This window comes from Magnolia sinica, chromosome 4 (genome assembly GCF_029962835.1).
Source record: "Magnolia sinica isolate HGM2019 chromosome 4, MsV1, whole genome shotgun sequence".
Classification (NCBI taxonomy): Eukaryota; Viridiplantae; Streptophyta; class Magnoliopsida; order Magnoliales; family Magnoliaceae; genus Magnolia; species Magnolia sinica.
In genome coordinates, this window is record NC_080576.1 from 1,734,059 (window position 1) to 1,754,444 (window position 20,386).

Genomic DNA, 20,386 nt, shown 5'->3' on the forward strand with positions numbered 1-20,386 from the left:
CATTGACATACCACCATATATTCCAGCTTGCAGACGGGTGAGCTGTCCATAGGATGTGTTAGACCATTCAAACGTTTTCGTGGCACAGGCCATACTTTTGCTTCTTGGGCATGGCCCACCTAATCAGTGGACCAACCTGATTCTTTGGACAGGACACCAACACAGTGGGTCCCTCTTGATGGATGGATTTGATCTTGCATCTATCCATCATTATGGCATGTGAGGCACCGTCTACAAAAGCTTCTTAATGCACACATGTGGGCTTAGCAATCCTGCTGGCTTCATGCAAACTAGATTAGCAACGCATCAAGAACAATTTGGAAACCAAACGGTACAGTTCTAGTCCGTCGAGGAATAGAGAAATACAATGAATTGAACTGCAATTTAGATCGAGTGGCCTAAATCGCAACTGAGAGTAGTTCTAGAGATTCAGGTTACCAGATTCGATGTGCGGTGGCTTAACGACCTGGATCTTAGTTTCCTGAATCGCTAGATGCCACCCTCAACTGCAAGTTAGTTCAATCAACCTACTTGCAGTTCCATTTGCTGTAATTTTCTCTATCTCATGGAACTAGAACAGTACCATTCAGTTCCCAATGTTCTTGATACGTTGCTAATACAATTTGCAAGACATTGGTTCCACCATGGAGGTTTTTGTGGCATGATTCATCCAACATGCTGCTTGTCAGATCATCGAACCATGGGCTGGGCTCCACTTGACCGAACAAGGGCCTAAGGACACTTGCGTGGAGGATCATATAATTCCTCTGACCTGCAATTCGTTGCACCATAGTCTATAGCCTACATTGAACTAGTTGCCATAATCAAATCATTTCTCCAAATTGTTCATTTTGTGCAGCCCACTCTGGATGGACCACCTCTCAAAAATCGCATCAATTGGACGATCCCAACTGTCCCATCAATGGTGCTCTTCTGCCATTCTTGTATTGAAGTTTTCAATCTACATATCAAAAGGGTAAAAGAACGAAAGAAAGAAAGAAAGAAAAAATGGAAAGAATTGCAAGCAAAAGGCTAAAGAAACGATAGCCACCCCTGGTCTTCGGGGAGAACTCGTCAAAATGATAACAAGATGATATTTTTCTGATTTCCTTAATAAAAGAACATATCTACTGCTTCATGGGTTTGCTTGGACGCCCATATGATTATTACATTGATGGAATCACCTTTGAAAATTCCAGATGAGATTTTTTAAAAGTGAAAATCAGGAGGCCTTGATGAAGAGCTATCACTGCTAATAGCCTGAAGAAACTAATCAATGACGAAATAAATTATTAAGAAGATGGTTTTCTTCTCAAGTAATCCTTACAATCTTTTTATATTGTTTGCTTTTTAATACGCCGTCAACTTAGGGCCTGTTTGCTTCACCAATTATCATGGTAATGTAAAGGAAATGTACAATGATTACAAATTCCCCGTCTCCTGACAACAACATCTACATTTGACTGTTGATTCCCGTGTTTGGTTTATTGTTGAAAAAATCACAATGATGGCATTTTTTTCATTGTTTTAATGTCAAATCATCACATTTATATACTGATGTCACAGTTTGAATTCAAAATTTTCACGGAATACGATGAAAGGGTGTAATGATTACAAATTCATTTACACATCTCCTGAAAGCATCTGCATTTGACTGACGATTCTTGTGTTTGGTTTGACGGTGGTAAAATCATAATGATAACACTATTCTTTTACATTGCCGGGGTAATTGGCAAAACAAACAAGCCCTTACACTCATATAGAAATGAACTGCCACCAAAAAAAAAAAGGGAGATAGAACAAAGAAAATGCAGTAAAATCATTTCCCCACCACTTAATTCTTCAGTTCAATGAAATCAATCTCGATGAACATTATAGATTTGACTGTCGGCAACAACCACACACTAAAAATTCTCTACTTCAAATAATTGTGGTTATAAGTGTACAAAAAAAATGGACGGTTTGGAAAAACAAAAAAATGAAAATAACAACACTTCATATTCAATGTAATCTTGCAACCAGTATTTGAAATCATATTTGCAGTGTCCACCGGCATCTCATATTACTTTTCAAACTCCTAGTTCTCCTGAAAATAGAAAATTGGATTGTAATAGCCATGTAACAAAACTATATAATACAACATTAATCATCACCATCATCAAAGCATTGTCCCAGGAAACCCAACTAATTGGGGTCTGCTTTACAAATCACATTTCCGCAGTCAATACTAAGGCCATATCCTTAGTAAGTTAACAAGCCTGTTTATGTTATATTGCAACACTATGATAAAAACAAGAAAACTCTTTGAAGTAAATAATATTAGGGCATGTTTATATTCCTGGCACGAAAACTGTATGAAGCTAAAAATCAATAAATTGGAAGTAGTTGACATATGGAGAATTTTTTTCTTAATTGTTGTTCCTTTCAGCGCTTTCAATAACCTCTTTATCGGGTATAGGGCAGCTTGTGAAATTCGGTCAATTTTTTTTTCCAGATTATTTGATGTTCACTAGTGGTTGAAGATGATGAGGCTGGCATCTTCGAAGGTTGGCACGTGGGCCCTTTCAAGTATAGAGGCAAAACATTCTTTTGGACAAAGAAGTTAAACCATGAAGTGCAGCTAGAAAGCATACCTCAACAATGCATTTCATGGTAAGCAGAGGGTGTAATGTTAGATCATAGACATTGATGAAGGCATAGTTGTGCTTCTCAAAACATCTGAATGCCGTCTCCGGTCTACTGTTGAGTAATAAACATGCACGTCTAGCAGTTAATGATTCCTAAGGAAGAATAGTTTATGCAGTAGAAAACATGGATGAAAATGACTGATATTACAAACTGACCTTGGAAGGGAAAATGACCCCAAATGAATAAATGGGATGTGTTGCTTCTTCAATTGCCACAATGTAAGAAATATAAATTACAGAATTTATAACATAGTTAGGAGCAATATATGCATACTGAAGGGATGCACAAGCACACATAAATGCATGTATATATAAAGTGCTTATTCAAATACATACATATACATAAGCAACACGGCCTTCAATGGAATTGCAATGAATTGTAAGTGACGGAACTCCCAAGTTCTGAAAATAACAAGGACTATATAATTAAACTAAATAATAATAATAATAATAATAATAATAAAAAAGAAAAAAAGAGAAAGGGTGGAATCCTATTTGGAACTTTTATCCAAACAATAGGAAAATCATCACATCCTTTCGTCCAGTTTATCATCATCATCATCTAAGCCTCATCCCAACTAATTGGGGTCCACTACGCATCCTTTTATCCTGTTATATAGGAAATATTTAGTATGCTCACTAAGAAGCAAGCTATGGTCACTAAACTTGGAAATGATGGTCAATAAACTACATAGCCAAAATACCTTCCACCACTAAAAACTCATCTCTTACTATCATTTCTCATTGCATTGTCTCAAACTTCAATCATGGTGATGGGGACATCACGCGCACATGTGCACGCACGCCGCCCCCTATGCACATACGCCAGAAGGAGGACCCCACCGTCGATATAGATCAATGACGACGTCCAGGGAGGACCTCCTAGTTAGGAGACGAAGTTTTGATTCAAAAGAGTCGGCCCGACAATCAAGAAAAGCCCACCATAGGATCTCATAGTCATAGCCCACTAGTCAGATTGATTTCATATTTTAGGTTTTGCTTATTGTTATTATTTACAACATCATGAACGCTTTAGATTTTTTTGTTTGATTTTTATTTTAGTTTACTTCATCGTCAAGTAATAGGTTGCGCACATGGCGCAAGTTTTGGGGTATAGGGTTTTCCTATAAATATGCACCCCTTGTAATTCTTTTGATTCATTGAAGATTAAAAAAAATTTATGTGTTTTCCTACTCTCTGAGTTGTGAAGCCTAATTAGGTGCGAAGCCCTCCTTTCTTAGAAGGGTTAACTACCATAGTGCGAAGCCACATCTATCCCGATTCACCTCCATCCATCGTCATCTCTATCACCCGTCTTATACCATCCACCTTTCTCATCTCCCATAATCATTTGCGCTACAAATCTATCCCTTATTACATCAAATTCCCTTTCTTCAACGGATTTTCTGAATCTGGCCCTGCAGGAGGGCTGAAACTTCGATGGAGTACCACGCCCAAACTGTAGCTCAGATCGACGTGAAATTTGGGAGTTTTAAAGCCCAAGCTTGTCCAACCAACCCCAAAGAGACGATTTTGGGTACGTGGGCCCCACACACGTGCGGACGAACACGAGCACACGTGCGTCAGGCCTCACTCATGGTCCGCACGTGACAACCGTCTTCTAGTTCAGGTTTCCCTCTCCTTTACTTTCTCATATTTGTTTTTCATAAACCCTAACTCTAGATGGTCCTAAATCTCCAAATTCTATCCTTATTCTTACCCTAGGATTCCCTGAATTGAAATTGGTAAATCCCTTAGATTAGGGGTTGATTACTATGCCTGTGTGAATGATTATTTCTTATCTTTGAGCATCGTTTAGTTCATAAATTTTATTGATCCAGCCCTATCATGTGTAGGCCTGGACCCGCATAAATTCTCCTTAATTGAATGTTTGGACTTTTGTGTGAGATATGGAATTTGTGTAATTGTTTCTGAACTAACGTGATCTTAAGCCTGAGATCTTGCATATCATATTGGAATTTCATGTCCTGCATCACATGAAACACATACACAAGTCAACTCGTTACTTCTAAAGATGTTTCAGATCTCTTAAAATATCTTTGTACGACACCAATGTGACAAATGTTGCTGAGTTTTTAAAATCTCACAATATTTTCGAGGGAAATTCATTAAATGATATTATCATGAGAATATCACAAGATTTTCAAAATCTTGTCAGTTTTTAATTTCTCATGAATTTATCGTGCAATTTTTGCAATTTTACCATCTAAATATCTTATAGTTTAACTAAATAACTAACCCATTTCTGTGGACCCTGGGACAGTCAAGAACCCAGACAGAGGAAAACAGAACATGAGACCACTTAACAGCATATGCTTGGAGATAAGTGGGAGGGTGTACCACGATGACTGCAACCTACAACATTTCATGGCAAATGGGCAGCGGGATGTGGTGCCTCATGGAAGTTCTTGGCAAAGCCCATCAGTAAAGAGCAATGCATACACCACTGAAGATGATTATGAGTGCTCCCTCGAATACAATTAGGCTACACCATTGGGTTCAGACAGAATTTTGATGATCTTCTTGGTTTTGTACATGCAGGCTGTCAAATAACCATTCACTCCAAAAGCTTAAGCTGTTAGAGTATGGTGTATCAATGTATATCAAGGGACTTTATCACTTTAACACCCCCCTGCACGTGCGAGGTGAGAACTCCGCACGGGAACATACTGACAAGGGTGGAGGGATGCTCACACTATAAATAGGCCGGGCTTGATTTCCCGATCCCTAGGCCGGACCTGATTTTCCTGACCCCCCATGGGAGAATAATATATTAGCGATGCATATTTGCTGCTCTCGAGATTCGAACATATGATCTTTCGCTTTGATACCATGTCAAATAACCATTTACTCCAAAAGCTTAAGCTGTCAGAGTGTGGTGTATCAATGTATATCAAGGGACTTTATCACTTCAACATAGGCAAACCATGGTAATGTCCTGTTTTGAGTTTTGGCTTTTCCATGAGAAATGAAAAGTTTCTTAGGATATTTGCCTTTTATATATATATACATGTGAATGGTATTTGTTTTAACTTGATGTATGCAACTCCATTCTTTTTTCCCTGAAAGGAAAATTATGTTGAATATGAATAAGAAATAGTCCTTATTTTGAAACTGAGAGGAAATTGTAAATAGTATCAGATGGAGAAAACGAATCCAATTGTTGGGAGAAGAAGAAGGAAAGAAAAAAAGAAAGAAAAAGAAAAGAAGGGTCCTTTATGGGCTACTTCTAGAAACTATCCCTTGTTAAGTAACGGATTGAATGAGATTTATCCTTCTTTTTTTTCCTTTTCATATAGCAGAATATGGAATTAGACTTCAAAAATTTTAAACACGTGTTATCTACTCTCCACACACACACACACACACACGCACGCACGCACGTGATCTCTAACAATTACCATTGTCTATCTATATATCTATGCATTGAGAGAATTGAGTTGAGATTTATGGCAGCTGTTCCAACTTAGAAGTTATTATGTAGACATTAATGAAAAACTTAGAAGTTATTCTGTAGACATTAATGAAAAACAAAAGTCACGGATGATGGGGCAGCGAAGACCAAATCAGTGAAGGTCGGAGATGAGATAATGGAGAAAACCGAACATTTGCATCTGCAATGGCACTTTCTGAGGTTCAGTTTCTACAATACTCACTTCTGTCCTTACACTCATTCCTTTTCTGAGAGTTGAATGATGGAGCAGTGAAGACCAAATCAGTAAAGGTAAACCTTTGCAGATGCAATGGCACAATCTGAAGTTCAGCCTCCTATAATATTCACTTCCGTCCCCTACACTCGCTCTTTCTAAGGGTGGAATGATGGAGCAGTGAAGACCAAAGATGAGACATTGTAGGTAACTGACACTGCAGATGCAGTTGCGCTATTTGAGGTTCAGTCTCCTGCAATACTCACTTATGGCCTCAATGACCATTCTTTTTAAGAGTTGAGTGATAGGAATGGTGAAGACCAAATCAGTGAAGGTCGGAGATGAGATATTGGAGGAAACTGAACCGTATGACACATGCAATGTGACGTTCCAAGGTTCAGTATCCTACAATACTTACTTCCGGCCTCAACACCCATTCTTTCTGAGAGCTGTAATGAAAAATGTGAGGGCGAAGGATAGAGCTTTTGGTAGAAGAGATGTAGAAGGCCTCTAATTGCAAAAGTCGGATGTGAGATATTGGAGGAAACTAAACCATTGAGCAGGCAACACAATTCCGCTGTGTTGGTTTAGTCTCCTACAATTCTCACTTTCGGCACAAGCACTCTTACGTTCTGCTGCTGCATAAGAGTCTGCTGCTATTTACAATACTTCTTGCCTGTTTGTTACAAGAAATAAAATGCCTTTTGCATGTGACTTGCATTTCTCTCTCCTGCATCTTAACTGAAAATTTCCTCTGGTGAGTGTACTGGAAGGTTCTAATCTTGAGTCCAACTGGACCCCAAGTAACCATGGACTCAGTGAATAAGTTCCAACCTTTCTTGTGTGTGTGGCATCCAAACAGTCCAATGGCTTGTCTGCGTCATGAAGATCACCTTGTGAAAAAAATCAGCCTATCCAGTCTTATTGGGGACCACATTTGTATTTGTTATTTGGCAATGGGTAGAAATTGTTTACAATGGTATGGCCCACCAGATGAATGTATGGGGCTGATTTTTGCACAAGTTTATCCTAATGGTGGGCCCAACCTATTAGAAGGGTTGGATGTTGCAAGCACATGATACAATTAAAGTTATTGCTGGCTGGACTGTAGATTGTAGTCCAACTGCTTCGACTTGAGACCTTCACATATCATGTGGTAAAAAGATCTCTCTCGTGGAAGTTCGACCGATTCCAAGTATTGAACCGGAACAGGTCCGACCAAGACCACTGGACTTGGCTGAGTTCGCATAGACTCGCCCTAATCTTGAGACCATGATCCAAACCGTGGATTTCATGGGTCCAACGTGGATGACGATGCCCTGATTCCCCCAAATTAGAAGATACAAAACCTTTAATTAGCAGCAACAAGGACAGTTCATATGCTGGATCCTATCATGGTCACATGCCCTTCACTTTCTCACCTCTAAATCCCTTGCTTTTTAAGATGTTATTTCACTCGTCCGCCTGTGCTGCATGGCTCATGATCATGAGATCCAAGGCGTCCATCACATGGATCTCGATCACTTGGCTAGCATCTTTCTCAGCTGGGCCACAATGTCTTCTAATCCTTCCATTTCTTTGTAACTCATGTTCCATCTGTTGGGTTGACCGGCTTGATTTTTACATCAGAGAATGAAAACGTTGGAACCATCTACTGGACTGCTTTCATCTCAAGCCCAAGTGCCATTGCCGGCACATTAGCGTGTGGGCTTAGCAAGGCTCTTTTCCAAAATCCAAAATCGTTAGCTTTGAGAGGTTTGCTAAGCCAATATACAAGGCATACCATTGTCATGCCACCATATATTCTAACGTGCAGGTGGGTGCAAAATCAAAGCTGTCCATCGGGTGTGTTAGACCATTCAGACCTTCGCGCGACATGGGCCACTATGTTAGAAACAAGTGTACAGCTTAGAAAACTTCATCCATACTCTTGTTTCTAAGTCATGGCCCACCTAATCAGTGGTCCAACCTGATTCTTTGGACAGGACATCAACACAGTGTCCCTCTTGATGGATGGATTCGATCTTGTATGATTATGGCACATATGATGTGCCGTGTATAAAAGCTACTCAATGCACACATGTTGGTTAGCAAAGCAGCTGGCTTCATGCAAACTGGATTAGCAACACATCAAGAACAATTCAGGAACCAAACGGTACAGTTCTAGTCCAACAAGGAATAGAGAAATACAGTTCATTCGCTGTAATTTTCTCTTCCTCATTGAACTAGAACGGTGTACCATTTGGTTCCCAATGCCGTTCTTGATGCATTGCTAATCCAATTTGCATGAAATTGGTTCTACCAGGGAGGTTTTTGTGGCATGATTCATACAACATGGCACTCATCAGATCAACAGTCCGGATCACCAAACTATGAGCTGGGCGCCGCTAAGGTCTATACACTCGCGTGGAGGATCATATATTTCCTCTAGAGACCTGCAATTTGTTGTACCCTAGTCCATAGCCCACTCTACATGGGCCACCTCTCAAAAATCACATAAATTGCACTCCCTACTGTCGCTCTTCTGCCACTCTTGTATTGAAGTTTTCAAATCCGCATATAAAATAAATAAATAAATAAAAAACAAAGAAAATAGAAAGGATTGCAAGCAAAAGGTGAAAGAAGCAACAGCCGCCTCTGGTCATCAGGAAGAACTTGTCAAAATGATGAGAAGAATATTATTATTATTTTGCTGATATCATGAAAAATTAAAGCAAATATCTACAGTTTCATGTGTTTGTTTGGAGGCCCATATGATTATTACATTGATGGAATCACCTTTGAAAATTCCAGGATGGGATAAAAAGGTGGAGAAAATCCGGAGGCCTCAATACCCTGGAGAAGCCAATCAATGAAGAAATATACTAAGAAGATCATTTTCTACTCAAGTAATCGTTACAATCTTTTTATGTTGTTTGTTTTTTAATCCGCCATCAAGTTCGACTTACACTTTAAATATAGAAATAGACTGTCACGAAAAAAGAAAATCCAGTAAAATCATTTCCTCATCACTTAATTCTTCAGTTCAACGAAATCAATCTCGATGAAAATTATATATTTGACTGTCGGTGGCAACCATGCACTGAAAATTCTCAACTTCTTTTCAAGTAATTGAATGGTTACAAGTGTACAAAGAAAAGGACGGTTAGGAAAAACAGAAACATGAAAACAACAGCACTTCATATCCAACGTAATCGTACGGCCCATTATTTGAAAGCTTCTTTCCAATGTCCTCCAGCATCTCATTTAACCTTTTGAAATCCTAGTTCTCCTGAAAATAGAACATTGGATTGTAATAGCCATGTAACATAACTATATAATACAACATCCATCATCAAAGCATTGTACCAAGACACCCACCTAATTGGGTTGTCTTTACAAATCACATTTAGGCAGTCAATCCTATCTAAGGCCCTATCCTTGGTCAGTTAACAAACCTGTTTATGTTATAATACAACACTATGATGGAAACAAGAAAATTCTTTGAAAGTAATAATATTAGGGCATGTTTAGGTTCCTGGTGCAAAAACCATTTGAATAAAAAAATCAAGAAGTAGTCAACAAACGGCAAATTTTCTTCCTAGTCGTTCCTTGCAGCGCTTTTTGAAAGCCTCTTTGTCAGGTATAAGGTGGCTTGTGAAATTTGGTTGATTTTTTCCTTCAGACTATTTAATGTTCAGTGGCGGTTGAAGATGATGAGGCCAGCACCTTCGAAGTTTGGCACATGTCCCTTTCAAGTCTAGTTAGAGACAAAACATTCTTTTGCACAAAGAAGTTAATAAAGAAAACCATGAAGTACAGCTAGAGAGTATACCTCAACAAGGCATTTCATATTAAGCTGAGGGTACAATGTTAGATCACAGACATTGATGAAAGCCTAGTCACGCTTCTCAAAACATCTGACAACCGTCTCCTGTCAAGTAGACACGAATCAAATTCATCTGTTGAGCAATAAACATGCACATGCAGCTGTTAATGAATCCTACAAAAGAATTGTTCAGGCAGTAGAAAACATGGATGAAATGACTGATATTACTAGAAACCAACCTTGGAAGGAAAAATGACCCCAGATGAATAAATGGGAGGCGTTGCTTCTGCAATTGTCATAGTCAGATCCCCCAGTGCAAGAACTGTAAATCAAGGAACTTATACCATAGTTAGAGGCACTATATGCATATTGAAGGGATGCACGAGCACATGAATGCATGTATCTATACGGCGCTTATTCAGACACATAAGCAGCACTCTGCCTCCAATGGAAGTGCAATTCATTGTAAGGGCCCATTTGGATACCACCAAATAAGTTACTTTTTCTACTTACAGCAGTAGATAACTTATTTCAGATAAGTTTGGTTTATGATTAGTTATAAGTAACTTTTTTACTTAAAATTACTTAATCACTTCAGTTAATTTTTTTAGCCTTTCTACTTTTCACAAGTGGTTGAAGAGAGTCATCAGGAGAGAAAAAAGAGAGGAGAAGCTGATAAGTATGTTGTTTACCAAACATACTTCTCTGCTTAATAAGTAGAAGATAAGCTACCTGAGGCATAAGTAGCTTATCTTAAGTAACTTACGATCCAAATGCCCCCGAAGTGACAGGACTCCCAAGTACTGAAAACAACAAAGACTATATAATTAAACTACAAAAAAGGGGTGAACTCCTATTTGGCACATTTATCCAAACAATAGGAAAATCATTAAATCCCCTCGTCCGGCTCATTGTCTTCATCATCAAATAAGCCTTATCCCAACTAATTGGGGTCAGCTACACATCCGTTTTCTTCTTCTTCTTCTTCTTTTTGAAAGGTCACAAAAGTGTGTTATAGACAAAACGCCAAAAGGCAAAAACTGTACATAAGATGGGCAGCCACCCAACTAATTACATGAAAAAAAGAATAATCAATTTCCCCTTTAAAGTTTGAGGCCCATGCAATAACCAGGCCCTTAGCTTTCAACATTACACTTCCCATGAAGTGGCTCATGTTCCTAAAGCATCTCCCATTTCTCTCTTCCTAGATGGCCCAATACCCCACAAGAGATATAGACGCCAGAGGATTTTCAAGTCCTCTTTGAGCTTCTCCCTGTGCCAAGACAATAGGAATAAATCCATGGAGTTTGGGCAGACCCACATGACCTGGAACATGGATAGGATGATATTCCACAAAAAGGAGGCTGCCGGGCAATGCATAAAGAGGTGGCTAACAGTTTCTGAATCAGCCATACACATAAGGCAAACATTTGGGAGGATCATTCCCTTCTTCCGAAGGTTGTCCACTGTCAAAACCTAGCCTCAGCCAACCAACCAAGCAAAAGCCACAGCTTTCAGTGGAGCACGGTAAGACCAAATAAAAATGGTGGCGCTAGAGTTAACACCACTTCCTCAAATGGACCAAGAAGCATCCCGACTTCTCCAACTGCCAACACAACTTGTCCTTTTCACCAAAGGCTGGATAGCAAAATTTGATGTGATCCAACAGGGAGGTCAATTCCCCCACCTCTTCAGCAGAAATCTAGATTCTTCCTATAATTATGTACTATATTACTAAAACAAGTGCCCAGATAAACTATTTTTTTATTGATAACCAATTAAAAATTTTCTTTTAAGCAGTGGGTATCTAGCATTCTTTGCATGCCTATAGTGCGGCCGTTTCCAGAGTCTGGGTAAAAGAGGAAGGTTGATGTCTGCCTGTTTGGCAGGATGTTGATTATAAAACCTGTGCTCATCTATCAGTAAAAAGCAAACCCCAAATTATGTGAAAATGATAAGACGATGATGGTGATGACGATCTCGCATTCACCTAGTTCTAATACAAAAGGGGAGTAACACAGCATAAATAGCATTGGAGAAAACATAGCACAATGAGAAGTCTGAGGAAAATAATATGATTGAAGGAAAGAGGGTGCTAAACAAGGCTAACCTGAACAGCCCCTTGATGGATGAGAACATAAATGGATTGCCCCTGGCGTACCACTTCTTCCCTTGGATCGATTGCACCAACTCATGCTTCTGCCACATCTGCTTCGACACCTGACAGTGTCGCATGCCCAACTAGGTATGTTTTAGGAATGCTTCATGCGATGCCTTTTTCTTAATAGCTTCTTATCTCTAATCCCATCATAAAGAAGTTCGTATGCCTCATAAATTATATGACCCTTCTTTAACAGTTCCTCCACAAGTATCTTCGGTGCAGCCACCTCCTTCTTATCAGCACTAAAGATGGTATTCACAACCTCAGGGACCACGCCCTTGCTCACCATGATGTGAACAATACCAACAGCCTCGTTAACTCTATTGTTCACACACAGGCAGTTGAGCACCCGCCCAAAAATCATCATAGAAGGAATGAATCCCTTATCAACTGCTTCTATGAGGAATTTGTTTGCCCGATCAATATTTCCTATCTTACAGAAACCATCAACCAGGATGCGATAAGTGAGAGCATCAGGCAAGCAACCTTTCTTACCCATCTCATGAAAAATTTCTTCCGCCATACGAGCATTGAGTTTCCCAAAAAATGCATTCATCATTATATTATATGTATCGATTGTGGGAGAGAAGGTAACTTGATCCATTTTTCTGAAAAGCTGGTAGGCTCCCTCAAGATCACCATTCTCGCAAAAGCCATGAATCAATGTGCTGAAACTAACAACATCCGGAGTCAATCCCTCGTTGGCCATCTTCACTAGCAAATTGGAAGCTTCTTTTACACTGTGTGCTTTGCACAGGCTCTCTATCAGTATGTTATAGGTGATAACATTGGGAACAAGCCCCTTTGCCACCATTTCTTTGAATATTTCCAGGACATCAGCAGCCTTCCCAGCCTTGCATAGGCCATTCAACACGGAGTTATAGGTGATCACATCGGGAGTAACACTGTGGGTCCACATCCTTTCAATAATCTTCATCGCACTATCCAACTTCAACTGCTTACAGTAGCCATCGATCAGCGTATTAAAGGTAAAAATGTCAGGCAGGTAGCCTTTGGTGATGGCGTCATTCATGAGATTATTGGCGTCGGACACATAGCCTATCTTGCACAACCCATTTATAACTATATTGTAGGTCCATATGTTTGGGCTGCAACCATTCTCTGACATATCGTTCATCAGCCGCAATGCTTGCAAAATAAGGCCTTGCTGAGACAACCCTTTGACTAGAGAATTGTAGATAATAACATCTGGCTTCAGTCCTTTTCCAACAGCCTCATTAAATACCTCCATTGCCCTATCTATATCACCTTCCAGGCACAATCCGTTTATTAGGGAGCAATAAGTTACATGATCAGGTACAAACCCCTTGAAAATTGCATCATTCAGAAGCCTACATGCATTTTGGACCAGACCCATCTTGCAATATCCATCAATAATCGTGTTATAGGTGAAATCATCAGGAGCACATCCTTCATTCGCCATTTTATGCAGATAGTTCTCAGCCTCCACAACCTTAAAGCTTTTGCACAAGCCACAAATAATTGTATTGTATGTGACGACATCAGGAGCTAAACCCTTTCTACCCATACAATCCAAAAAACAAACAGCCTCCATCAGATTCGTTTTTTTGCAAAGGCCTTGAATGAATATATTAAACGTAAAAAGATTTGGAGACACACCCCTCTTGAGAATCTTGTTGAGGAGTTTACTGCTTTCTCGAACATCCCCTTTCTTACAAAGGGTGTGTATAAGCTTATTAAAAGTAGCTATATCAGGACATACATCTTCCCCAAGCATCTCATCAAATAAAACACATGCATCGACTCGATAGTTCTGTTTATAAAGGCCACCAAGCACTGTACAATACACAACTGCATTGACTTCACGTCCTTGATCGCGCATGTTTTTAAGAAGTCTGAGTGCTGCATCTGGCCGGTTCGTTCTGCAAAAGGACTTTATCCGAATTGTGAAGGTGTAGACATCAGGGACAATCCCTTTATCCAGCATTCTCAAATAAACTTTGTGGGCTTGATCAAAGTACTTGAACTCAACCAAAATGTTCATGATGGCATTGTAGGATCTAACGGACGGCTCACAGTCGAAAAAATCCATCCTCTCAAACACATCCACGGCCTCCTGGATCTTCCCGTTCCTTCCATAACTTCTCATTGCACCGATGTAAACTCCTTCGAGTAAACCATTCTCAATCTTCATTCTCATCTCAGCTAAAACATTCTCCATGGCCTCAAACTCCCCATGAAACCCGAGTTTTTCGATCATGCACTTGTATGTGAACAATGTATGCTTAAACCCATCTTCCTTAGCAGCTGAATTGAACATTTCTAGAGCTCTAAGAGGATCTTTCTGACATTTTATGACACTAGTTACATGTCTTGGGAGCAACGTACGACTCATTCCAAGACTCATAGCTAAATAACTAAGTTCCCTCAAAGCCCAACAAATTAATTGAAGAAGAGAGATGTTCTTTTTAGTTCTCTCTGTTTACCCTTCTCCAAAATCAGACATGAAAAAAAAAAAAACTCATTCTATTGTACTTCAAGCTAAATCCTAAAATCCAGAAGAACCCATCAAAACAATTGAATTTAAAAATATATATACATCATATTTTCTTTAAAACTTCTCCAAAATCACTCACACAAACAAACAAAAGCCCATTTTATTGAATTACAAGGTGAATAACTAGAATCCAAAAGAACCCAGGAAATCTTTTGAATTAAAAACAGCTTTTCTTTTATTTTCTTTCTTTTTTTCCCCACTTCTCTATGCACTCAAACCCTTACCAAGCTTCTTTCAGATGAAACCTGCAATTCCAGCGCACGTATTCTCATAGCCATGAAAGAAGAAGACATTTTCTATAGAGAATAAATGCAAAACATCATTTCCCAATAAATCAATCTAAGAAAAAATGAGGCTTGAGGAACTAATCGAGTCGTGATAATGACGGGAAAAAAGGTTCTATAAAACCCATTTCAAATACTGTAGCTACAGTAACCAGAGAAACCCGAATAAAGCTCCATCGAGAGAGAGATTTCTTCTCTTTTGTAGATTTCGGATCTCACCGAGATTTCATGGTGTCTCCGCCATCCCTGGTTGGAACAGAAGGGATTGCCCCGCCCTTCTGAAATGGAGATGCTTCGAACGGCACACGTATGATGCACGGGTGCGATATCCAGTCCATTCATCAGGTGATATCCTTCAAACTTGAACTAGAGGGACGCCGATTCGGTACTGCCCCACCAGTACCTAGCTAGAGGTGGACGGTCCTGGCAGGGGTTCTGTGGGCCACCTTGATGTATGTGTTTCATCCGAAGCATATCATTTTAGGACAAGATCCAAAAAAGGGGACGCGGATTTCCTGCGAAAGCCTTTCGCAGGAGGTTCCTGCGAGGGCGTGCCACAAAAAATGAGGCGAATAAAAAACTCAAGTGGGTCACACGAGAGGGAAAATTAGGGAAAGAAATTTCTACCGTTGAAGTCTTCCCAGGCTCCACCTTGATGTTTATATGTTATCTAAACCGTTTATAAGGTCATTGTCAATGGGATGAAGTGAAAAAACCAAAAATATAGACTGATACAATAATTTTTGGGCATAAAAATGCTTCAACGGTGCTCACTGAATGATCACTGTTTCCACTCGTGTGTCCCACTTTAGTTCTATATACACCTAATTTTTGATCTCAACTCCTTAAATGATCTCGAAAAACGGATGGACGGATGGGATTTATCAAAAACATGTCTACGGGCCCCACCAGCATCCTTGCGCTGGAACTTCCTGCGAAAGCCGCGTCCCAAAAAAGGAGGCGGAGGCAGACCAGAGGCTCAAGTGGACCACACCAACACCTATTGTTAAAAATTTCTCGGGGGCGACAGAAGTTTTCGATCAAGCTGATATTTATGTTTTCCCTTCATACAGGTCTAGTGACCTTATAAACAGGGTGGATAGGCCCTAAGAAGGTTTCAACGGTGGGCGTCACTGTCATCACTGCTTCCTATGGTGTGGTCCACTCAAGCCTTTGATCTGACTCCTTTTACGGGTTGATGCCACAACATGATCTATCAAAATGGACGGATGGCATGGATAAAACATATACATTAATGTGGGGTCCGTCTCTCGCCAGGTACATTTGGGAGAGACTACCCGACGCAGATGATTACTAATAGCTAGGAACAGACAGGCTCTGAGGGGCCACTGTGATGCATGGGTTTTATCCACACCGTCCGTTCATTTTTTAAATATTATTTTATAGTCAAAACCTAAAAATGAAGCAGATCCAGAACTCAAGTAGACCACACCACAGGAAGCTGTAGTTATAATGACATCCACTGTTGAAACCTTACAAGGGCCCACCGTGAACAGTTAATTGCCATCCAACATGTTCATAAGGTCACATAGACATGGTCAAGGGAAAATACAAATATCAGCTTGATCCAAAACTTCTGTGGCCCCAAAAACCTTTTCAACGGTAAGTGTTTAATCCCCACTGCGTGGTTCATTTGAGCCTTCGAACTGCATGAGTTTTAGGCTTGTATCCTAAAATGATACAGAAAAATGGATGGACAGTGTGGATAAAACCCATACATCACGGTTGCCCCTCAGAACCCCTGTCCGTTCCTAGGTCTAGGGAGGGGAAACTACCCAATCACACCGTGAGAGATCGAAGAGAAATAGCGATGGGCCATCACACCGGAAATAATTGGATAGAAACGCCCACCGTTGGAACTTCTTGGGGCCTGCCATAATTATGTTTATATAATTATATGTCCATGCAATCCGGTCATATAAGGCGATCCCCAACGTGGATGAAAGGAAAACACACAAATCCTCTAGCCCTAAGAAGGTTTCAACGATAGGCATTCAATTTTCACCATTTCATTTGGTGTGGCCCACTTGAGTTGTGGATCCGCCTTATTTTTGGGATCGTTCAAAAAATGAGCTGGCAAAATGGATGGATGGAGTAGATGCCACACGGAGAATAGGGGCTCACTGATCTTAGGTTTATCAGGAAGTCACATTGTGGACATGGCCCTATTAAACCTAGCTTGACCCAACTTTAACCGGCCAAAACCTGACTGCACTGGATTTTTTAACTGGGTCCAAAAGGCTATACCTGAACCCGACCCAATTTCGTGAATGATCCAAAAGATGGTCCTGGACCCATTAATTTGGACCCAGTCCATCTGGAACCTGCAGGTCCAGGTGCCATTGACAGGGCATGGCCAGGAAAAATCAATAGTTTGAATAAGCCTGAGCTGTTAGACCGGTTGGACATATTCAAAATCTAAGCCTGAACCAACCCCAGACCATCCGGTACTCCTAGCAGATGGCATGTGCCAGAGCTGATGAGATGAGGGAGAGTGATAAGAGTGAGAACGTGAGCCAAGGTATCTTAACTCATTGATCTATTGTAAGGCTTAAAGAAGTGAAGATCCAGACTGTTCAATGAAAGTATGGATTATGATTTATTTTTCTGTTGGATTTGATGGATATGCTTGCAGTTGTGTAATTTAGTATTAACTAAAATGAGAAGTGGCTACTGTCAACAGCCAAAATTATTCTGTTACACCGGCAATCAAGCTTCTACCAGGTGTTTTGAGGATTTTCTGAGCCAACATCAACCTTCTTGCACGCAAAGCATCATCCCACTTTCCTGCTGTCGCAAACATGTTGGAAGAAATAACATAATCTTCTGGATCATTGAATTTCTTTAGCTCCAGGAGCCTGTCTACCAAACTCGCCCCAAGATCAACATCCCCATGAATTTTACAAGCACCTATCAACATCCTCCAGATGACTGCATTTGGCTCGACTCTCATCCCCTTAACAAACTCATGCGCCTCCTCCAGCAATCCTGCACGGGCAAGCATATCAACCATGCATCCGTAATGCTCAATCTTTGGCTCGATGCTATATTCCTTGCACATGATTCCATACAAGTGCCAGCCATCTTCAACCAAACCAGCATGATCACATGCAGACAGAACTCCTATGAAGGTGACGCTGTTAGGCTCAATGTTCGCAGAACACATTTGCTGAAAGGAAACCAGGCCCTTCACACCTTCTCCATTGATGGCATAGCCTACAATCATCGAGGTCCATGAGATTACATCTTTATCAGTCATCTTATCAAATACTCTCTTAGCTCTGCTCATGCTCCCACATTTTGCATACATGTCTATGAGAGCATTGCAAAGAACAATTCTGTCATCCAGCCCATTGCGCTCTATGGATGAATGGATTTGCCGGCCATGATCCATTACTCCAAAATTACGGCAAGCTGAGATCAATCCCAGCATCGTTACCTCATCAGGTTTCAGGTTTTCAGATTGAATTGTGTTGAAGAGACTCAATGCCTCGGTATAGAATCCGCAGTCAACATACCCCAAGATCATGGAATTAAAAGTCATGATATTTCTATCCGACATCTCCTCAAAGACTTCTCTAGCAATCTTTATCAGCCCACATTTAGAGTACATGCTAATCAGAGCGGTTGCAATGGAAATGGTTATAACCATTTGTCTTCTCTTCAAATGAGCATGAACCCACTTCCCCATATCAAGATCTCTAATCTGAGCACAAGCTGAGATCAAGGTAACCAGAGTCAGCTCGTCACCTTCTAAACCTTGACATCTCATTTCTTTGAACATTGCTATTGCTCGATCAGAATCGCTGTTCTTACCATATCCTGCAATCATAGTGTTCCAAGAGACCAAATCTCTAAGGGGCATCTCCTCAAAAACCTTTGCTGCATCATCCATACATTCAAACTTCACATACAAATAGGTAAGTGCATTACTGACTGAACTTCTCAAAAACCCCATTGTCGCCACTTTGAAGCAATGGGCATGAAGAGATTTTCCAACACCCAAATCCCCAAACTCTGCACACCCGGCAACCAAAATCAGAAGAGTAACATCATTCCCTCTCAATCCCTCAGCACCGATGGACCCATCCAAAACCTGCTTAAATAGACTCAAACCCATGTTGAAAAGCTTGTTCTTTATGATCCCAGAAATCATGCAGTTAACAGTAACAATGTTTCTGTGAGTAACTTTATCAAACATACTGCAAGCGCTGCAAATCGAATTCACTGAATTAAGATAGAAGTGAATGAGGGTATTCTGTACATTGAGATTGTAATCTAATCCAAGCCTAAGAGCATGGCAATGGACTGATTTTCCTTCTCTGATTGCCATTAATCTACCGCAAGCTTTGACCACAGAAGCACATATAAAAGGGTAATCAAGATGATGGCAGTCGTTATCTCCACTTTCCTTCTGCATTCTTCTGAAGAAGGAAAGGGACTGACATGGGTCGCTGAGGGACGCATGCCGGCGAATCATGACGTGCCATGTGGCAACATCTGGGCGATGGATGCGGTCGAAGATTAGAGCAGCGTGTCGAACGGTTGAAGGGTTCGATGCGAACAGGTCGAGGAGTGGGAAGAGAAGGGATTGGTGGGTGTTGTGGCCAGCAGTGATGAGTTGCGTATGGATTTGGAAGAGATGATTGGGGGACAGGAGAGTGGTCTGGCAGTGGTGTAAGAGATGACGGAGGAATCTTTTGTGGGTTTCAATGGCCGAATTCATGGGACAGAAGCATTGAAAGTTCTCTCTCTCTCTCGTTCAAATTTAAAAGAGATGGAAACCGCCAACCAAAGGTCTTCAAATTACCCGCCAAAACTGGTGGTGGAACTCGACGGGAGGTTGGTCCTGGCCCCGGTTCGGCCAGTACAAACCAGGTTCGCCCGGGCGAGACCGGAGCTAACCTAGTCCACCTGGAAAAATGGTTCCGCTAGATCCTGGTGTGTGGAGGAATGAACACTCACCACCATCTGATCTGAATCCTGCTGCTGGGCCAGCAGCAAACTATGGAGTTACATGCATATATGGTAGACCCCACACCCTCCTGGTAGTTGGCGGGTCCTCATCTGTGAAGCACTTGGGCCAATGTATGAGACGCCTGATCATTAGTGACACTCACAAGAACATATTAAAGAAGGGAGAGTTATTTCACACTCTGACAGAGTATAACGTTTGACACGCACTCAGAAATCCTACACGTGGCTGAAAAATCATAAC

The 20,386-nt window shown here is 40.7% G+C and overlaps 1 protein-coding gene across 12 annotated transcripts; it reads right to left on the bottom strand.

Annotated features, from left to right (window-relative positions):
• Window positions 1-1,885: 1,885 nt before the first annotated feature.
• Window positions 1,886-20,288, bottom strand: LOC131242107 (putative pentatricopeptide repeat-containing protein At1g74580). 12 transcript variants are annotated; one of them, XM_058240520.1, is made up of 5 exons: window positions 17,890-20,287; window positions 10,403-10,485; window positions 10,170-10,296; window positions 2,634-2,780; window positions 1,886-2,086 (listed from the first exon to the last, which is right to left on the bottom strand). In XM_058240520.1, the coding sequence occupies exons 1-3, from the start codon at window positions 19,892-19,894 to the stop codon at window positions 10,246-10,248; spliced, it is 2,139 nt and encodes a 712-aa protein (XP_058096503.1). In that variant the 5' UTR covers window positions 19,895-20,287; the 3' UTR covers window positions 1,886-2,086; window positions 2,634-2,780; window positions 10,170-10,245. The 12 variants fall into 12 exon arrangements, with proteins under 12 accessions (XP_058096503.1, XP_058096507.1, XP_058096504.1 ...); XM_058240524.1 differs by having other exon boundaries at window positions 10,170-10,268; window positions 17,890-20,286; XM_058240521.1 differs by lacking the exons at window positions 1,886-2,086; window positions 2,634-2,780 and adding an exon at window positions 9,396-9,626 and having other exon boundaries at window positions 10,221-10,296; window positions 17,890-20,288.
• Between the last annotated feature and the right edge of the window lie 98 nt (window positions 20,289-20,386).